Source organism: Uloborus diversus, chromosome 2, assembly GCF_026930045.1.
Source record: "Uloborus diversus isolate 005 chromosome 2, Udiv.v.3.1, whole genome shotgun sequence".
Classification (NCBI taxonomy): Eukaryota; Metazoa; Arthropoda; class Arachnida; order Araneae; family Uloboridae; genus Uloborus; species Uloborus diversus.
In genome coordinates this window covers 158,198,815-158,219,633 of record NC_072732.1, presented here as the reverse complement: position 1 = coordinate 158,219,633, position 20,819 = coordinate 158,198,815, and the positions used below count along the sequence as shown (strand labels likewise).

General features: G+C 32.6%; 1 protein-coding gene across 1 annotated transcript in view; it reads left to right on the top strand.

Annotated features, from left to right (window-relative positions):
- Window positions 1–20,819, top strand: part of LOC129216116 (uncharacterized) — a 296,050-nt gene that overhangs the window by 262,077 nt on the left and 13,154 nt on the right. Inside the window, exon 3 of the mRNA XM_054850268.1 lies at window positions 10,765–10,935. Coding sequence (XP_054706243.1) covers window positions 10,765–10,935 — 171 coding nt within the window. The remainder of the gene's footprint in view (window positions 1–10,764; window positions 10,936–20,819) is intronic.

Here is a 20,819-nt window from a genome sequence, read left to right as displayed (position 1 = left end):
AAGCAATAGAGCGCGGGGCAACTCATAAAATAATGCGTATCAACAATTTCAACTCGTTTATTCGAGTTGATCCGTACCATTGCTTGTTGACTCTCGCTGCTGATGTGCTAAATTGATTTTAACTACCAGTTTGAAGGTAATTTCAGCTTCAATGAGAGGACATCTGCTTCAACCCGGTTATTGAATATTCCAAACTGCTGAACCCATAACAGGGACGCAACTGAAGTCTCTGGATGTCATAACCAGGCTGTCGGTAAATGGCATGTAGTTCTGAACTAGCTTTACGTTTTGGTGGCAACTTACGGCCAAGGACTGATATGGAGGGACCTTGCACTGGCAATTTTTCCGCATTGAAGTCCTAAATCGCAAGTGTAGGTCATTTTTGATGACGATAGCGAAAGGAATGGGATTCAAATCTCCCGGTCGGAAACTGTTCGTAATTGAAATTTCAAAAGCAATTTTAGACTATTTTCAGCTTTGATAGAAGGCCTTCTTCTGGGCATTTTGCAAAATTGAAGTCTTAAAGACGCAACAGTAAACATCTCAGGTAGTGTTAGGGGGAAAAAATAAGTCAACAGACTTTCCTCCAGTAATTTTTTGAAACTGAAGTTCCAGAAAGCGCAAGTCTACCTTTGATGATAATAGGAGGAGGAGGGGTTCTAAAGACCTTCCAACGAAATTGTTACGAAATTGAAGATCTAAAACGCAATTTTTGAATACCTCTTTCAACGGAAAAGGAAAATTCAGGGACCTCCTAGGCTAAATCTCTATAGTTTAGGTGCTTCAAATAAAAAAAAAAACGGTGGCTGCCTCCCCGACCCTTCAAGCATGCATAAATCAGATACTTAGTAAGAGGTAAGTTAAATCAACCACCCCCTCCTTGAAACATTTCTGGATCCGTCCTTGCATAGGGCTGTTAGTCTTTCCTACTATGGTGTTTATTCTTAGAGAGGCAACTATTTGAAAACTGCTTTAAACATTTTATTTTGTAATTACTGGTATCCGCACGGCTTTGCCCGTAGTTGAACATTAAAAGGTCATTTGATTCGCCTGTATATTTACAAATAATGGATGATGAATTTCTCGCCAATTTGCTATGTTCATTTGCTTGCCCATGTTACGGATTCATGTTGTGATAATTTGCTTGGTAAAATTTTCTTAAAATTGGAATAGAAAAAGAACAAAATCGAATGTTCGAAAAAACGCTTCGGGGTGCACACCCCCATGCTATAAACTAATTCTGCGCAAAATTTCATGAAAATCGGCCGAATGGTCAAGGCGCTATGCGCGTCACAGAAATCTTGACAGACAGAAATCCAGACAGAGAGACCTTCAGCTTTATTATTAGTAAAGATTTTGTTGTAACCCGAACAGTTAGTCATTTTGTTCACTTTTGCACCCACTTGCAAAAGCAAAGCGTGAAACGGCGCTCCACGAAGATTCAAATCTTAAGTTGTCTTTAAAATTCGTTTTCACTTACTCTGCAACATTTCTTGCCCCACGAAGAAGTTTTGAAGAACGTGCCACAAGATCCAAATGGTTTTTAACTCAGAATCACGCTTAACAACGAACTAACTGTGGCAGTTATAGCGTTGGGGGGAAATTTATGAATTTTACGTGAACGAAAATTCAAATATGGGTGTGTATGGATTTTTAAAAAATTTATATTTGTCAAGGGTGTGCTGACCGTACCATTTTTTTTTTCTAGATTTTTCCAGTGATTGAAGAAATAATAAACTAAATTATAGACCGTGCTAAAATTTTAAAATCTTGTAATTCATAAATCATAAGAAATTATTGTAATTAGCTGTGCTTTGCTTTTTTCCCCTTTGAATCATTTCTCCTAACTTTTCTTTTTTTGTTTACTTTTGCAAAGAATTCTTTCTTTTTTAATTAGAAAAACTTTGGCACGTTCAATCATTCGTGTCATTTGCCTTGTTCCTTTCACTTTTTAATTGTTATTTAAAAAAAAAAAAAAAAGTTTTATTTTTTCGTTCCTCTATTTTGTCTTTTCTTTTGTTTGTCTCTTAGAAATGCTCTAAAATTCCTAATACAAAGAAAACACTCTATGACATTCTTTCTACCCCGCTGTCCTCAAATCATTCGTAATGCTTTTCCAATAATTACAAACGCAAAAGTTTTGTATCATAATGCTCTTTCTTCTTCGCCGACCTTTGCTTGCGGTGATACTTTTCTTCCCTGCAAGTTCAGCAGCTGATGCGAAAAAGCAACTTTCTTGGCATTCACTGAGTGATCGTCGACAGATGGTTCCATCGACGTCAAAGAACAACTCTCTCCACCCTAAAAGTGTCAGCCGTTCGCTTCCGTCAAACTTGTGACCATGACTCGTCTCCTTTCAACATTATTAGCTCTATTAACCACGCACTAAAAGCTGACTGTTTTTCCTTTTTTTATTTTACTCTGAATAATTTTATCGTTTGGCCTTGAAACTTCAAGTGAAGCGCAGACGAGTTAAGTAAAGAACAGAAAAACTGAATCTTTTTTATCTTCCGCCCTTTCTTGATAGTAAATATAAATTTACGCATCAAGGATAAGTTTTTTATTTTTCTTTTCAAATTAGTTCCAAACGAGACTGTGATGTATGAGCGCCAAGAAACATTTTTCTTATTTACGTGAATTTGGATAGTTTGTTTAAATATATGATTGCATGAATTTCTACCGAACGAATTTTCAAGAGAGAGAGAATGAAATTATTTTTTTCCAAACAAGACTGATATACGAGCGCCAAGAAATTTTTTTCATTATTTGCATGAATATGGACAGTTTAAGTATATGAATGCGTCAAAGTAATAATTAATTTTTACCAAACGAATTTCCGAAAAAATAAACCAAAGAATTTTCTTTCTGCTTAACAAGAAGATGATGTACGAGAGCCTAGAAACTTTGTGTCATTTTCATGAGCTTGGATAGTTTGTTTAAAAAAACACATGCGTCAAAGCAATTCTTTCTACATTAGAATTTCCAGTAGAGATAACCGAATTATTTTCATTCCGGTCAAACATGTGAATGCGCAAAACGATTAATGTCTTCCAATCGAATTTCCAGGAAAGAGAACTAAATTATTTTGTACGACTTTCACCAAACGAGATAATTGCGTACGATTGCCAGGCGCCATTTTCCGTATTAACAAGAATTTGAATTGTTTTTTTTTTACATATATGAATGCGCCAAAGTAATAGTTTATTTCTACCAAACGAATTTCAGAGAGAGAGAAAGAAAACCATTTTTTTTTGTACCGAATGATACTTAGATAATATGTTTTTGAGCAATCGCGATTGCTTATTGTTCTCACTTGACAGTCCTTGGCGTTTGGTTCCTTTTTCAGCGTGGACCAGGGGCCTCTGCAGTACTACTGCGCACCTGCCTCTGTTCCTGAATACTGTCCCCCGGAATCCGCTTCTCCTGGTCGGTGGCGTCCATACACAACACACACACATGCTCATACACATGTACACTCATATACATACAAACTCACACACACGTCTATGTGCATACACCAGGCCTACGCAACACACACAAGCCTACACATGGACACACGCGCACCTACACACACGCGCGCGCGTAACCGCCTAGGAGGACGGGCAGGCTTGGGGGAACAGGAGCCGTTTCTAGAAACAATAACTCCAAGGAGTAGGGTCTTGTCGCAACTCGTAATTGCGAAAAACATAATTTTAATTCAAAATTTTAGAACTCAAATTAATATTTATTTATTTATTTATTTTTTGCATTCATGAATTTGGATAGCTTGTTTAAATATATGAATACGTGAAACTATAGTGAATTTCTACCGAGCGAATTTTCGAGAGAGAGAGAGAGAGAACGGATTTTTTTTTGTACAAAATGTGACTATTATGTAGAAGCGCCTACAAACCTTATTTCGTTATTTGTATGCACAATGAATGTATTTTTAATACGACATGAAAGTTTACCGTTTCATTGCAAAAATAATAATAATAATAAAATAATTTTCATTCAAATCCTTTTATTTCTGACATTCATATTTTTCGTCGACATTTGTCTGCTAACAAAAAAAATCAAACTGCATCACATGCTAACATATGCCTAGTCATTTTAACTTTCTATTAGCACATTGTAAAATGAAATAATATTTTAAAAGTAATAATAAAAAGAAAATAAAAAACCAATAACAGAGTATCAAATTCACTAACTCTTTTGTTTTGACTTAAAAATTTCTGGTGTTCAAAATCTAAAATCAACTGGGGGGGGGGGGATCATGTCGAGATGTGTGTCAAAAATTAATGCATTGTTATTATCTTAATGTAAAATAATATTAACAGAAAAATCTGGAATTTTTTTCTCTTCAGAGCAAATTCTGAAATCCAGAAAATACAAATCTTGTTTTTATTACTTCTCCTTGAACTGAGATCTACTATTAAAAAGCAGGCAATGAACCACGCTAACGATTGCCAATTCTCGCCAGTTTACACTAAGCTAATTATTTATGTCTAAAAAATAAAACGAAAAAAAAAGTAAATAAGTTAATGAACAAAAAAATAAAGGAAAGATGTCGATTTTCAGTCAAAATAAATTGCTTTTACCTGAACGTAAAATCCTCGAGAAAGTTCTGGAAAACTCGTCTCTAAAGAAAGTTCTATAATCCAGAACATACAGATGAGACAGGGAGAAGCAAAAGGATGCAAGTGGACTTTTTAAAGTTTCAAGTTAAACATGTTTGAAATTCAAATCTTAGGTAGGCTTTCATTGAATTCTTTCTCTCTAAATCATGCTGTAGAGCAGCACCCACCAGAGCTACTAGTACCATCACTTGCCACAAAAACAGGGGAGAATTTTTTTCTACCATTTGTAACTATTATCTCCAAATTTGTAATTTTGGCACTTACATCCTTTCCCTCTCTCTGCCTCAAATATAAAGCTGCAAGTAACCACCCCATAGTTAAGGCAGAATTACAAGCAAATACTGAACTGTTTGCTGTAAAAAGCTGTTAAGTATTTGCTTGCAATACAATTTAGTTTTTAATATTTCTCCATGAAGAAAGACATTACCTTATCTTGAAACATCGCACGAACTGTGTAGGAGTCTCATTATGAAGATTACGGGCTTTTAGACGAAGAGATTCTCTAACGTCTTCTAATTTCTCTAAATGCTACTCGGACCGATAGGAATCAGTGATAAATCCATTTGCGTGGGTTCTAATGAAAATCACTTGTTTTTCGGTTTTCTTTCTTTTACTTCTTTAATGTTTTGACTGACTTCGTAGTTTTATTCTTTATTCTCCGTTCAAATGTACGGAAACGTGAAAATTTTCTTTTTATTAATTTGTGAGAATTGATGCCTTTTATTCAGTACATAGAAATAAATTTTAAAATTATTCTCTATTCGCCGTTCAAATGTACGGAAACGTGAAAATGTTCTTTTCATTAATGTGGAAGAATTGATAACTTTTATTCAGGATTTGAAATGAAATTCTAAAATGATTCTTTATTCGCCTTTCAAATGTACGGAAACGTGAAAATTTTCTTTTTATCAATGTGGGAGAATCGATACCTTTTATACAATACATAGAAATGGAATTATAAAATTATTCTTTATTCGCCGTTCAAATGTACGGAAACGTGAAAGTTTTCTTTTTATCAATGTGGGAGAATCGATACCTTTTATACAATACATAGAAATGGAATTATAAAATTATTCTTTATTCGCCGCTCAATTGTACAGAAACGTGAAAATTTTCTTTTTATTAATTAGCGAGAATCGATACCTTTTATTCAGTACATAGAAATGAAATTATAAAATTATAATTACATAATATCACTTTAATTGTAATGTTCATGATTCCATTTGTATACTATGAAGAATGATTCTGCGAAACTCGTACCAGCAATTCTTACAAAGAGAAACAAAAAACATTCCCTCGCTCAGCTAGAATTTCTTACGAGGTTTGGTCAAACAGTCCTTGGTTGAAAATTTCGCCGATGTCTTTGCTTTGTGAATGTTGATATTCGCCAGTTAATGTCGATATTTTCCAGATTTCCGACCTTTCACAGCCACATATATATCACTTGCTGAGACAATATGGTGCAAAGTAAATAACTCTGGGTAGGGGGTTTAAACGCCCTAACGCCTCCCCCTCGTCCCTCCCCCCAACACTTTGTGCCCCTATTTGATGTTAAAACTTAGAATTGAAAGATTAAAACTTTTCTTTGGTGTTATTATTCGAATTATTTCTTGTTTCAGATTGGCGGTATTTCTACTTCTTTGTGTTGGCCACTTTATTAATCACGAAATATTTACAAAACAACATCGCTGTCCTAATCTATATTTTGGGTACAGGGTTCCTTAGAAATGTTCTGTTGTTTTTCACTCTGCCCCCTCATTCAGATGGAGTCGCTTTAACTGGATGTTTGCCAATTCCATACAATCCGTGGTCAAACAGTAGTAAATTAGCAGCATCTTTCGACGTGCAAAATTTAAATTATTTTAATATTCTTCTGGAAAAAAAAAGCAAGGTTGGTTTTGTGAGAGTTGAAATTGTAATCCATATCGTTCTACCCGCATACGTTCCTTTTCTTAATAAAGACTAGATTTCATGAAGCTTACTTTAACTGTAAAAATTGTTTCAAATAAACATAAAAAAGACACATTTTTATGTTAGTGCTGGTTTTATATCTACTGGGGGGGTATGATTTTATATCTACAGGGGGGGGGGTATCTCAAAAGGGGGTGGTGACGGGATGTGTCCAGGATGATTGCGATAGAGTTGAAAAGTTTAAAAAACATTAATTTATGCTGTGTTTTCATTAAAAAAAAAAAGAGTCGATGTCATGAGTCATCTTTATTTGTTTCTTTTTCCTACTGCGTGCACTGATGGAACTTGAAGGAGCGCAAAAGGTTGTAGAATCAGTAAGGTCTACTACTTGGCGATTCTCGAAAAAATGTCCCGTGCCTAACGTTAGGTTTTTTATTTTTTTCAAGTAACTATTAATTAAGTATGGGATTAACTGTTATGCTTTGATAGTATATTAAAGCATCTATTATTCCCAACAGCATTATTTTTTGAAGGCTTTGGTAAGCTGGAAAAAAAAAAAATAACTTAGCGTTACGCGCGGTACATTTTTTCGAGAATCGCCCTACTATCTCTTATTATAAAACAATTCAAGGGACAAAAATTTATTTACACTTACTTTATTAGTTACTTGTGTTTCTAAGGATAAAACTTAACCATTTGTTTGGTGTTTAATTATTGTTTTGGGGTTCAAACAGAGCTAAAACTTCGGAGGGTCGCCAAAATACTCAGTCTAAAAAGGGGGTGCAATGTCTAAAAGTCTGAGAACCACTGGGCTTGAGAAAGTTATCTTTCGATAAAATTATCCAATTTAGGTGTGACGTATTAGCCTTGCTCGTCTAAGCAACAAACATCTTTTAGAATTTCGTCATTTCTCAAAACGTTTATTTATAAGAGGACATAGATTTCGAAATTGGCCCAAGTTTTAATTTCTGCCAATTACTGACGACGACAACAGGTATGTTCGCCAAGTATGTCACTTATATTAGAAAGCTCGAAACAGCAGAGCGAGCAATATCTGACAAAAGTTAGCGCAATTCAGTGGGAATGATGCCTGCATCCGAGCTTTCTTCCTTGTTTTGATTGGCCACAGTTCAGTCTAGTGGCAGCTGTGGGGGAATTACGGAAATAGAAATTACGTAGTTTTTGCGTAATCTTCGTCTTCAGGTTAAGTGCACGATTTGTGTTTCATGGATTATGAGACGGTAAAGTCTGCTGTCTTGGATTCTCGTTTTTCTTTTTTTGAGCAAAAAATTTTGGGAGGGACTGAAAAAGCGAGGTAACATAAATGCTTTTTGTATTTTGTTGCTCTGAAACAAGTTGGCATAGTTTTTGAATGTTAAGCTGTTTTTGAAGTCTAATTCATTTAATAAACATAACATTTTAATACGTATGTTTTATGTGTCAGAAAATTTCAAGTGCAGAATACCAAATATTTCAACATATTTCTTGTATTTTCTCTCTTATATCGAATCGTAAATACTGCCGTGTGCAGGTAAACGGCAGCATCTGCAAGAATGAGTTTTCGAGATACTTGAAGAAACGCGTTTTGGATTCAATGCTAACAATAGAAAAATGTTGGAATTAGGCGTCTTTTTCACGCCCTTTTTTCAGCGGAAACCAAATCGGCGAGCTTGTACAATAACCCATTAATGCCTGACATTTTTTTTTTCAAAGATTTTTTGTTTACGGGTTGCAAACAGTGTTTAATAGACAGGAAAAATAATTAAAAAAATCTAATGCAAAAAATAAATGTTTTATTAATAACAGAAAAATTGTCCCTAAAAAGGGACGCTAGGCATCAGAGGGTACATGCTTTTTCAACGACAAATATTTTTTTTCCGACGATTTAATACTTGGAAAAAAAAAAAAAAAAACTTTCCGACTTTGTCATTTTTGTTGAGTTTGGTGTCAGCAAAATGTAAATACTGCATAATTTGCTCAAATCGATTTCTACTCATTGCAGAACTAATTGCTATGTTGTTGACATCAGTTGATGGACTCCAGTAGAGTCTCTGGTGGGGCAAGCATGCATATCCACTTGTTAATAGGATAGCCAAAATTAAACGCAGCTCCTCTCGCGTTACAGAAGAGGATGTATTGTTTTTTTGTCCAGCATAGAGGGTGCTCTGAAAAACAAAATCATCCAGTATTTCATCTGTAAAAAACTCTTCAAATATTGACACTGGTGTCCATTCAACATTCAAAAAGCTTGGTGTTTCCACATTCCATACATTATTATTTTTTTATTGATGGATATATCTTTCTTAACCCAATTTCTTTCTGTATTTTTTTCTTTATTTTTCTGCGTTTGCTTGGAAGATGCTGCTCAACATCATCACTGTCACTTGACTTACTATCTCCAACACATACTACCTTACCCTGATTAACTTTTCTAACGGTCATTGTAGCAGAAGATTTCAACTGTTGACCTGATAATTGATTAACATCAACTGAGTCATCCGGCCCACTGTATTCGTCAGTAATTTCACTAACTTGTGAAGGTGGACAAATGCATATATCAGCCTCCTTGAATTCTTCATCATCAGAGAGCTGTTCCAGAAGTGCTAAGGCTTCTTCAACAGTCAGACAAAACAATGAGAAAATCTCAATGAGTTACTGAAAATTATTAATGTCAAAAAATAATTCAGGTTTCAAAGAAGTTAATTTTTGAAACAGTTAGCATTTCAAATTTACCTAAGTATTTTTCGAAATTGCAGAAAAAATTGTTACTGAAATATCTTTAAAAAAGGTAATTTTATTATTAATTAGTCTTTTTAATTTTTAAAAATAAAACATATTGCCTATTTTTTAGTCTAAAAACATTTAATAACTTCTTTTGAGGCCAATTATGAATTCTAAGCAAGAAACTAGCAACGATTCAACAATGCAGCCTTTACTGCCTAGCGTCCCTTTTTAGGGACGCTCTTAAATTGCTATAAAATCCATAAAATTTTTAAAATCTACAAAAATGCAAGAAAAGGTAAACTGAAATATTGATCAAAGTAACATATGTATCAAATACAAATTGATTTACTTGTTAAAAATTTTGAAAACTTACTTTTTTGTTCTTGACATTCTGAACAATGAAATTCTTCACGAAGATCATAACAAAATGGTTACAGAACACACTTTACAACGATTATGTGCTGCCGTCTGCTAGTAACGAATTGAAACAATACTAAAGTAATAAATGAACACAATTATTGAGTTGAAATGTTTACTTTTGGGAAATTGAGACACAATTTTTGGACCGTCCCTAAAAAGGGACGCTAGGCATTAATGGGATAAAGATAACGTACAATAAATGACAAAAATGCAGAAAAATGAAAAATTTGCAGCTACTGCCCTTTACCTGCACACAGCAGAATAAGTCAACCATTGACGCAGTTCCATATTGAGTTCTGGCATTCAAGTAACATTATTCACTTTTCCGATTGAAAGATTTACAGTAATTTGTATTTTTGACCCTATACTGTTTTACATTTTGGAGCATTATGTTACGGTTTTTATACAAAAATATACATAAAATCTGGAAGAGATTTTAAAATCTGGAAAAGATTTCATCTAAAAAACATTTGGTGTATGTCTTCATTTTAGGTTTTTTTTTTTTTTGTTAAAATTAGCACTATTATTTAATTATTTACAGACGTACTTAAATATCTTAGATTGAGGTTTCCAAAAATTAGTTTTTTGCATTAAAATTTTATTTAAGTTCACTTTTTTTTATCATTGTTATGCCTGTAGTACAGTTTAAAATGTGAATGTATTGACCAATTATAAAATGTTATTTATGTTACCCGTACGTTTTTACAGTAGCGGTATGGAAAACTAAGGGTTGAGCTATGGGTATGTTTTTGGAAGTAAAACCGGTTTTCGGCAGTGGTTTTCGACCTGATTAAAAGATATTTGTTACAAATCGTTTTGCAGCATGATCGTATAATATCAAAAATTTCGAAAAGGAAAAAAAAACACCCTTTTGAAAATTCTCGGATTGAGCTGTTTTGATACTAAATGTCTCAAACAACAATTTATACGCCATTAATTTTGCTGATATTCTCTGTTACATCGAATTTTCTTCAATTGTGACTTGTACGTAACAACTTTTTTTGTGGTTAGTAATACGTTTTTCAATAGCGAATGAACACTTCACTGAAAATATCTTAGAGGTTGACTGGTTTTTATTTTTAACTTTTAGGGAGGAATCTCGATTGCAACCAGCTAAGGTTCGGGTGAAGTTTTTCGAGAGTCAGCACGTGGCGCAGGTTGCCTGTGCACCTCCCTCCCCTGACGTCACCTTAGACTTCGGATCAGACACCATGACGTCACCAACGCTGGATCATTCGCCGGATTACCACAGGCAGATCAGGTAACCTCCTATATTGCTCTTTCTACAGAATGCTTTTCTGAAAGACATTCATTTTGGATTTGTTAATAATTTGTATTTAAAGTAATTTATTTTCGATTCTCTTTAAAATGTCGAATGTTTCACTAAAAAATCAATTTAAAGAATGATTTTGGGATGTTTGAAATATTTTGGTGTATTATGTTCTATATTATATGTTATTGCTTAAAATTGTTTTCAAAAATTTCGTATTCCATCTCGAATTAACTCTGTAGAACCCCGAAAATTCCTTCTAGGAGCTGTGTTATAGTTCTTTGCTTAATATGATAGTTTCGCCGCGTTCTGTAAAAAGTCTGGTATGAAAAGTTGACATTTTATAGTGACACAGATTTTATTCATCGCGTGCAAAATATACGTTCTTTAAATATTCCCATGGTACTCAACGGATTTTAATCCCAAAAAATACATTTCTTGCTATTTCTAACGCCATTTTTTAAAATTAATTTTTATACATTTTTTAATCGAAGTTAAATGAAGGGCTTGGGCAAGAATGTGATATACCACACGGTGTGAATTTTTCAGTAGGCCAATTTTAATTTAAAAAAAATATTTGTAGAATTTTTCAAAGGTATTATACATTCTATATTCTGAAACACTAAAATCAGATATGTTTTTCTCCAAATGACCTAATCCATTGTCACGTTTATTTCAATTTTAGTTATGATAAACACAAATTTTGATCGAAAAGTCACTCCCTTGTGGCTTGTCACATTTCTTCCCCGAGGCATTCAACTGGTTAAGAATTTTTGTAACATACTTTTGTGGAACTATTTTGTTTTATTTCTTCATTTATGTCAAATTGCATGCCAGTAATTGAAAATTTGTTTTTCCTTCAAGTGCTAGATAATGTTCTTTTTGAACACAGTTTAATTAAAAATTCATGCTGTGTTCTCTAATATTTTGTAATCCTAAAAGATATTATTAGAAAATATTAGTTTCATTTTTATCAAATTAAAATAAATGAAAAATAATGTTTTGTATTTTAAACATGATTTTAAACATGTTACTTAAAGATGTGACGATTCGTATTTAACTTTTCAATTAATTTAAAGTGATGAAAAAATAATAAATCTCACATATTTGTCTGTTATCATAATTTCGGTACGCGAACTGACATTAGCTTGAGTTTTTTTCCCCGGTAACTTTTAAACCGCTTACATATAAATACGCTCTTTAAGAGCATAAGGGCTTATGCACTTTATTTTGTTAGAAATAAAGCTCAGCCGATAGGGTCATTCTTCACCCTGAAATTGCTCCTTTATGTTTTGAATTTCATTTTTTCTGATTTTTAAAATAAATATGTCAATAAACGGCACCAATTTTTAAAAATGTTTTTCAAGCAAATGTTTGAACTATATGTGTAGAGAAGGAATGTGTTAAATGGCAAAAAGCTGGCAAATCTCCTAAGTGTCGACAGTTTTGATTGGCAGCAAAAATAACAATGTACATAGAGTGACCGATTTCTTCGGATTTTTTCCCTTTATTTTTCAGTTTCAAGGTTATTCTTGACTGACAAGCCAAAAATAAGTTTTCTTTTTTTAAAATATGTGATTTTGGAATAATATCAAACATTCTTATTTCTTTTGTAGCGTCGCTGGTAGATGGCGCTAGATGTCAGCTCGTTTTCGAAACGGTTGTTTTTACTGCATACTTACTATATTTGCGGTAAAAACTTATATGCAGACTTTCAAAACGCATCTTTCACCAGCGAACTTTCTGAAAAATAACTTATTGGCTAACTCGCAATTAAAACTGGTCTCTTGTTGGACACAAAGACATTTATTGTTTTATAGTTCTCATTAATTATTCACTTTTACGTATTTAGTTTCTGGATTCGAAATTAAATCAAAGTATTTCATTAAAAAAAAAGTCGGTCACACCGTCATTATTTTCAGCTATTTTCACTTCTTTTTTTTTCAAAGAAGTATTTACGCATTAAAATTGTTTGATGTAAATGAAGTGCATAAGTTTTTCAGTAGTTGTATACACAAAACATTTCTTCGAAAATTATTTAAATTTCTTAAAGCCATTAATCGTTTTTGCTTCCAAATCTGAGTTGTAAAAAGGTTTTCTTTACATAAATTTTTGTTTTTGGTTAGCAAAAAATGTTGAGCCTAAAAAAAAGTTTTTTTTTTTTTTTTTTTTTTTTTTTTTTTTTTTTTTTCCGCGTTGAAACATACTAGTATTGAAAAAATAATGTTAGTGCGGTATTATCAAAAATAATGGTTTAGCTTTTGGTTTCAGGCTTGAATTTTTATCTAAGTTGTCAAGAGTTGTCTGCTCTAAATATTTTAAGTTTGGGTTTTGCATTTCCATAGCACGTTTTACACTATAATTGTTGCTTTATTTTCTGCATGTTTGGAACTTCAAGAGTATCAGTCTACATTTTAACTACAATAATTCAATATTTTTTCTATTCTATTTAATTATTTATTTAAATTTATTCATTGATTTTTTTAATTTAAATTATTTATTTATTTTATTTTTTTTTATTCTGTTTACATTTTATTTTATTACTTTGTGTGTGGGTGTTCGTATGTCATTCACATAGCACAGAACTTTTATCATAAAATAATAATAATTATTATTATTATAAATAAATTAATAAAAATAATAAAAGTTTAAAAAATGAAATAAAAAAGGGAGCTAAAAAATAACTTCGAGAAAGAGGGTTGAGAATTTTTTTTTATTTGTTTATTTTGGAGAGAGGATTCGCGCCATTTCACTTGGGGGGGGGGGATGGACACCCCTGCTGCTGTCAATGGTTAGGTATATCTGAGCAAACCTTATAAACTATGATCAGACTACCTAACCATGCGAAAATGCCTGTTTTGCCTAAACTGCTTTTGTTAATGAAACTAGGCTTCAAGCATTTTCCATTTTTAATAATTGATGTTACTTATGTATATATGAAAAAAGACTGTTAAATGTTGACTGTACTCTGTTAGTTTAATGTATAATTTAAATTCCTACTAAATATTTTTCTCGGATTTTGTGCGATACATGAGTTTTAAAACTTTTTTCTTGAAGTCGTTGTATTTAAATAATATTTTACTCAAAACAAAAGCTAGATTTTTAGAAATTCGATATAAATACACAGCTCTTTTGCCTTACTTTCAATTAAAACTCGAGGATTTAGTTCTTTTCTCAAAAGAATTGAGCTACATGCATTCTATAAGAGTAACGTAAAAAAAAAGATAAATTGAATAAAAAAAATCTAAATAAAAGTTTATGAAAGAAGGCGAAAAATAAATCACAGAAAGAAAAGGGGAAAAAAAACTTCCTTTCAAAAGATCGGATACAGATTTTCTTAGAAAATGTAGCAAAGCTTTCCACTTAAAAATGATTTACGATGTACGGTAAAGATTTTTTTTTCTGTAGTCTTGTAACATGTTTATGTTGAAGCGTCTTTTATAATTGGGAGTTTAGGTTCGGGATTTTGGATTCAAACGTGTAAAGAAGTATATGAGTTCATGTAATGACTTTTCTCGTTTGCTTTTTTTTCTTTACTTTTTTTCTTTATGATGTGACTTTGAAAAGAACTGATTATACACTGCTCAAAACAATTAGGGGAGCAATTTGACAATCACACAAAAGTGAAGAAATCGTTGTGAGGTAGCCTTGTAAAGAGATACAATGAAGTATACACGTGTAGTAAGATGCAATACAGCAAAGAAAAAAAAAAGAAAAAAAAAGGCAGAAAACATTTGACTGGGAACTTTACTCCTCTAGAACAGTGAAACGAATTATGCCTATCCAACATCGTCTGCTACAGTTCTTTGTGTTTGCCCGGATTCCAGTCCCCCGATAAAATGTCAGGCCATGGAATCCGTAAATTACGGTGTTGTTGCATTTTCCAATCAAAAAGGCAATGAACGGTTGAATTTTACCGCTCAGACAGTGAAAAAATGAGCTTCTGTTAAATCACGATTTCTGCACTTGTATCCTTTTTCTGCTTTTCGACGACAGAAACGTTGATTTGCTTCCGAAGTTTATGTTTCATTCTCATGTTTCCTGAAAATATGGAGGCTTTATTGGAAATTTGTTTCCAGAATAATGTTTTTTTCAATTTTGTTGAAACCATGTGCTCCTCTAATTTTTTTGAGCAGTGTACATACTGAGTCTGAGTATACACGCAAGGAGCAATGGTGGAAATTAGAAATTATACAAAAATTTCACTTCAAACGAATCTACCGATTCTTATACATGTTTGTTTTGTGTAGCATCAAAATGTTATCGTTTGGTTTGAGAATTATCCGTACCCTTTTTTTTTTTTTTTTTTGATTTACTGAAACAATTATGACATCACATTTATTATTCACGAAGATTTAAAGTTATTTCTACTAGGTTTTTGAAGCTACGTCATTTATAAGATATGATAAAAGGATGTTTGATTTGAAATTACTATGTGCTTTTCTTGAGCTTTAAATGGAGACCCCACTAACAGTCTGCAAAAGAATAGCATGTTTTTTTTTTTTTTTTTTGTAAGTTCAAAAACTCATAGACAGGATTATTCAATCGTTTCTCTTTCTTTGAATGTGGCAGTTTTGTTCTCTAATTTAACGAACATTCCTATTTGTAAAATTTTATGTGTAAGTTGTTCAAGTCTTGGACCCACAAATGATCTAACACTTAACGGATGTGTCACCTAATTTTAAGGTTTTCTAGCATCTTCTTAGTAAGGACAAGGTTATTTACGTTTTTGCATGAGTTTTTGGTATGTAGCATTATGTTTTCATTTTGTAAACATTGTGTGTGTGTGTCTGTGCGTTTTTTTTTCTTTTTAAATTTTATTTTTTACCAGGGGGTGTATATATCATTCGAGATACATCATGATATATATCACGATATATATCCGATATTTGTTTTGAAAATATGATATTTTCGATATTTATTTTTTCTACTACGGTATTTTCAATATAAAAGTACTGTTTATTTATCATTAAAAATAAACAAAAAGGTAATGTACTTGTTTTTGTGATGTATTAATGCATCAATAATATAACAAATACAATATTCCTTTTTTACTTGTATTTTATATTCACAAAATTATTATTAATGTAGCAATTTTAATTTATATTAAAAGTGCCTAGTTAAATATTAAACAATGCTCAGAAAAAGAAGAAAATGTCTTATGACTGTGCACCGACTAATAAATATTATTCATTTCTGATGAGTCATATTACTGTAAAAATAGCTAACAGAAGAAAAATGAGTGAAACAGCTAATTCTAAATTAATTCTATTAAAATTGCTAGAAATGTAAAAAGAAATATTAGAGATAAGAAAATAAAAGAAACCTTAATTTTATGTCTACTATTGTAATTATAAGTTTAAGCTAATTGAAAATAAAGGATAGATATCAAAATATCCGATATATATCAAAATATCGGTTATTTTTGAAACTATCATGATATTTTCGAACCCTGTTTTTTATACTATTTACCATGCACTGGACATCCTAAGATCGCTTTGTAAAATATCATTATAAATACTTGTTAAGTAACTCTTCCTAAAAATGAATCAAGGGCCCTTAAACCCAGAAAGGCAAAACAGATTCTACCCGAACCTTAAATGTTAATATCATGCAAAAAACTGTCCGAAACTACTTAAATTGGAATAATCTATTATCCAACGTTTTGAAGCACAAAAATTGCAAATTACTTCAGACACGTGTTTTGTTGTTACAAGGAACACCTTTTTCAATGCAAAGATATGAGCTTCTGGATGAAAAGTATCTTTGCATTGAAAAAACTGTTCCTTGTAACACCAAAACACGTGTCTGCAGTAATTTGCAATTTTTGTGCTTCAAAACGTTGGATAATTGATTTTTTTTTAAATTTCAGCACAAAGGTATTGATTCGTTACTTATATTGGATTAGAATGTATAGTTAGATATTTAACTTAGAAAAGGAAACAACCATGGGGGGGGGGGAGGGCAAATGTGTATGTGATAATTTTAATAATTAAAAGAAAATAATCTTTAATAATGACATTACTTTGATTTTCCAACGGAATTTAAGGTGGAAGATTTAATTTATGTTGCTTTGTTAAGCACTTGTCTCTTCTTGGAAATATTTGGTGTCCCAAAATTTTTTTTCACTTGAAATATTTAAAAGTTAATAATTCAAAAATTATTCTGAAAACCTCTGCAGTTATTTTTTCAAAATTTTCCACAGTCTTCACTAGACAGTTAAATACAGGGTTAGCGTAAAAGAATATCCCGGTTTTAAAAAATTTATATTTCATGAACTATTACACTTACCACTATAAATGATACATAAAAATAAAGATAAACTGCGAAAGTTTTGATTCACTCACAAATGTTCGATGTGTATAAATTTCGTAATGCGACGCACGTGTATAACATAAATTTTTGGGGTGTTTCAATGTCGATTTTTGTAACACTACCCGTATGCGATCTTTCAATTCTTGAAATGTTGTAGGCAACAGTGGTGTATAAACAGTCTTTGACGAAACCTTATAAATAAAATTAAAAAATTAATTCGAATTTTGACATTTTGAATTCAAATTATGTTTTTCGCAATCACGAGTGTGTATCTGTCGGCGTGTGTGCATGTGTGTGTGTGTAGGCGTGTGTGTTTGCGTATGTGTACAGGCATAAGTGTGTGGGTATGTGTGTATAGGTAGGCGTTTATGTTTGTGTCGGTATATGTGTGTAGGTGTGTAGGATATGGATATGGACGCAACCTGGAGACGGTTTTCGCTATAGGAACAGCATCGTGAGGCCGGTCGAAGCGACAGTGGTGCTGGCAGAGGGTGCTGGTGGGAAAATAAAATGATAGGACGCCAAAAACAGTCAAGTGAGGACAATAAGCTATCGTGATTGCTCAAAAAAAAATTGGGGTGGGGGGGTTAGATTTGGGGATCGAGCCGGCCAACGCATAAAGGGTAAATCATCATCACCAGCAAGGCCAATCCACTTTTTCGGAACGTCAGTGTTTCCACTGTTTCGGAAGTGTGAGGGGGGGGGGACACCTCCCAGAAGTCTTGGTTTTAGCATTGTTGTCAATCCTAATAAAGTGCTTAATACACGGGTAAGGACTGTTGTGACCAAAAAACCCCTTCCGGAAGGAATTTCTGGCTGCGTTAGTGCGGAATGTACACATTTAAGTAGTTACGTATGTAGAAAAAATCTTTCACAGTTTCTCTTTATTTTCATATATTATTTATGGTGGTTAGTGTAATAGTTTATGAAATATAAATTTTTAAACCCGGATATTCTTTTATGCTAACTCTGTATATAATTTAAATTACTGAGTGCAATATTTTTTGCCGTGGAACCCAAAAGATCTGCGTGCTTAACATCGAAATCCCTAGCGTTGTAAAAAATGACCTTAGTGACAGCCTACTAATAAGTTGTCACTTAACTAGTGGAAGATTTTATTTCAAGATTAGTAATGTTTTTTTACTTGCTGGACTTCAGGATCCCAAAGACACCGGATTTCTACAAACAGAATTTTGGCAGAATCGCGCGACTCCTACGCATTTTCTCTACGCGTTTCGAATAAGAAAAATCGCTTTTTCATTCGACGTCATACGCGATGGGAGAGAATGCAAAAATTTACTGCTCCCGAAATAGCCTCCAAACTCACTTGAACTTGAGGTTTCGAACGTTGAAATCGAACTGGCCTAGGGCCAAGCGAACACTTTTTATGTACCTTGTACCCCAAAAATCTTTTTTCCCCCTCTTCCCAAAGTTGAAGCCAGCAATGTCAACTCGTTGTACAAAAAACTTCATTCACACGCAATCGGCCATTTTGGTTTTCAATGTGAGTCTGGATCTATAAAAAGGAAATATTTTGGATTCACTGGTACCACGTGGGATATATTTTAGGACGATCTGCGTATGAGAAAATATTTTCCTTAATTATTATTAAAGTGAAATAGTTAAGATAAAAAACATTTTTCAAAATGACCGAATCGGAATTTAATTCTTGACAGAGAATTACTTGAAAATAACAGTACAGAGACAAAACACTATTTTGTAGTTGCACTTCAAAGGAAATGTTATTTTTCATTTTCGGTAATAAATTTTAGCTTCAAATAAAAGTAGAAATTTATCACTTTGCCCCACGTAAAAAGAAAATTGATAATTAAAGTATTTTTCAAATAGTATTCTTTCTGTTTGATTATTTGAAATATCTTTCTTAAAATCATGAAGGATGAATGAACAATAGACTAATCAGTTAATTTGTACAAGAAGTTATTAATGAATAAGTAATTACTGATTAAAATAATAAATGAGTTGATGGCTGGGGGGATGAATGAATAAGTAAATGAGTGAATGTGTGTAGGTATAAATAAAGAAATCGATGAATAGGGGAAGGAATTTTCAATAAATGAATGAATAAAATAGCTATTTGTCCAACATGTAAGCAACGTGGGGAAAAGTAAAGTGGTTCAGATCACTAAGCCTTTTCAAAATGAACAAATTGGAAATTTATTTTGAAAATTACAGTACATAAAGAAAGAACGTTTTATTCTATGATAAAGCTTGCATTGAAACAGTATTTTTTAATTTTGGCTGTAAATTTGCACCTTCAAAAAAGAAGTCGAAAAATTTAACTTTAAAAATTCATGGGTAAAAGTGAGAAATGAAATATATTTCTAATGAAATATTTTCTATTCAATTGTAAGAAATATTTTTGATCAAATGAATCAGTAAATAAAAGTTTGAATGAATAAATGAAAAATACTGAAACAATAAACGAAATATTAAATTAATTAATTAATACATGAAGAAAAATAAATTAGTGAGCAAAAGAGTGAATGAATATTAAAAGAAGTGAATGAATGAATGAATAAAAAACTAAATTACTTGATAAAGGAATACACAAAATTAATTAGTAAATGAATGCGTAAGTGATTTAGTAAAAATGATTAAGTGGGTGAACAAAACAAATTATTTCACTTTGCTCCATCCAGTTTGTCCCGCACGTACTTGACTAATAGTACAAAATATTTATAATACAAATCATCTTAATAGTACCTAAATAAATAATTCACCGAATATTAGAAGGTCTCATTTAATATCTAAAATGTTAATAGCAAGAAATTTATCATTTTATAATAATAAAAATAGCTTTTAAATTGCAACCAAAATATTACAATATGAGTGTCAATTTTTGAAAACTGCCTGTATTACCATATACTCGGGGTGCGGCGGGTCAGCATGAGCATCCATGAGAAAGAAATAAAATCATTTCATGATCATTTTAATTTGTAAAAAATCAGTTTTTCCATCTTTTTCTTCTTATTTTTCCGGAAAAAAAACTGGCGTTTTTCCACCCCTTCAAATTTTTTTGGTAATTTTTGCATCTCTAAAGTTACTCTAAATGGCAGAAAATATTTCAGTAGGCAATGCATGCATTTTTCAATTTCTTTAAGGTCTGTAAACAAAGATATTCTCGGTTTAAATTTATGGTGGCCCTAAGTGCATAATTATGCAAATTTCCGGCCATTTATCCTAGTGCATACAATGCAGTAAACCGTCGACTCTCCCCTCATTTATGAGGTGACAAACATTTAGCCCCGCCCCTACACCTGCACAAACGCCCCACAGAAGCATGGAGTCGGGGTGCGGCGAGTCAGCATGGGCATCCCTGAGAAAGAAAAAAAAATAATCATTTCAGACATAAAAGGGCGGAGAGAGAGAGAGAGAGAGTCGCGTTTTTCTTTTGTCTCTCTCTCTCTCTTTCGGAATAGTCTCCTCCTCGCGTGCGAGAGAGTGGGAGAAGGATAGAGACAGAGGAAAGGATGCTGGGATTGAGATGACGGGGAAACTCTCTTGCGAGGTTGCCAGAGGTAGGCTGTTATTCAAGTGCT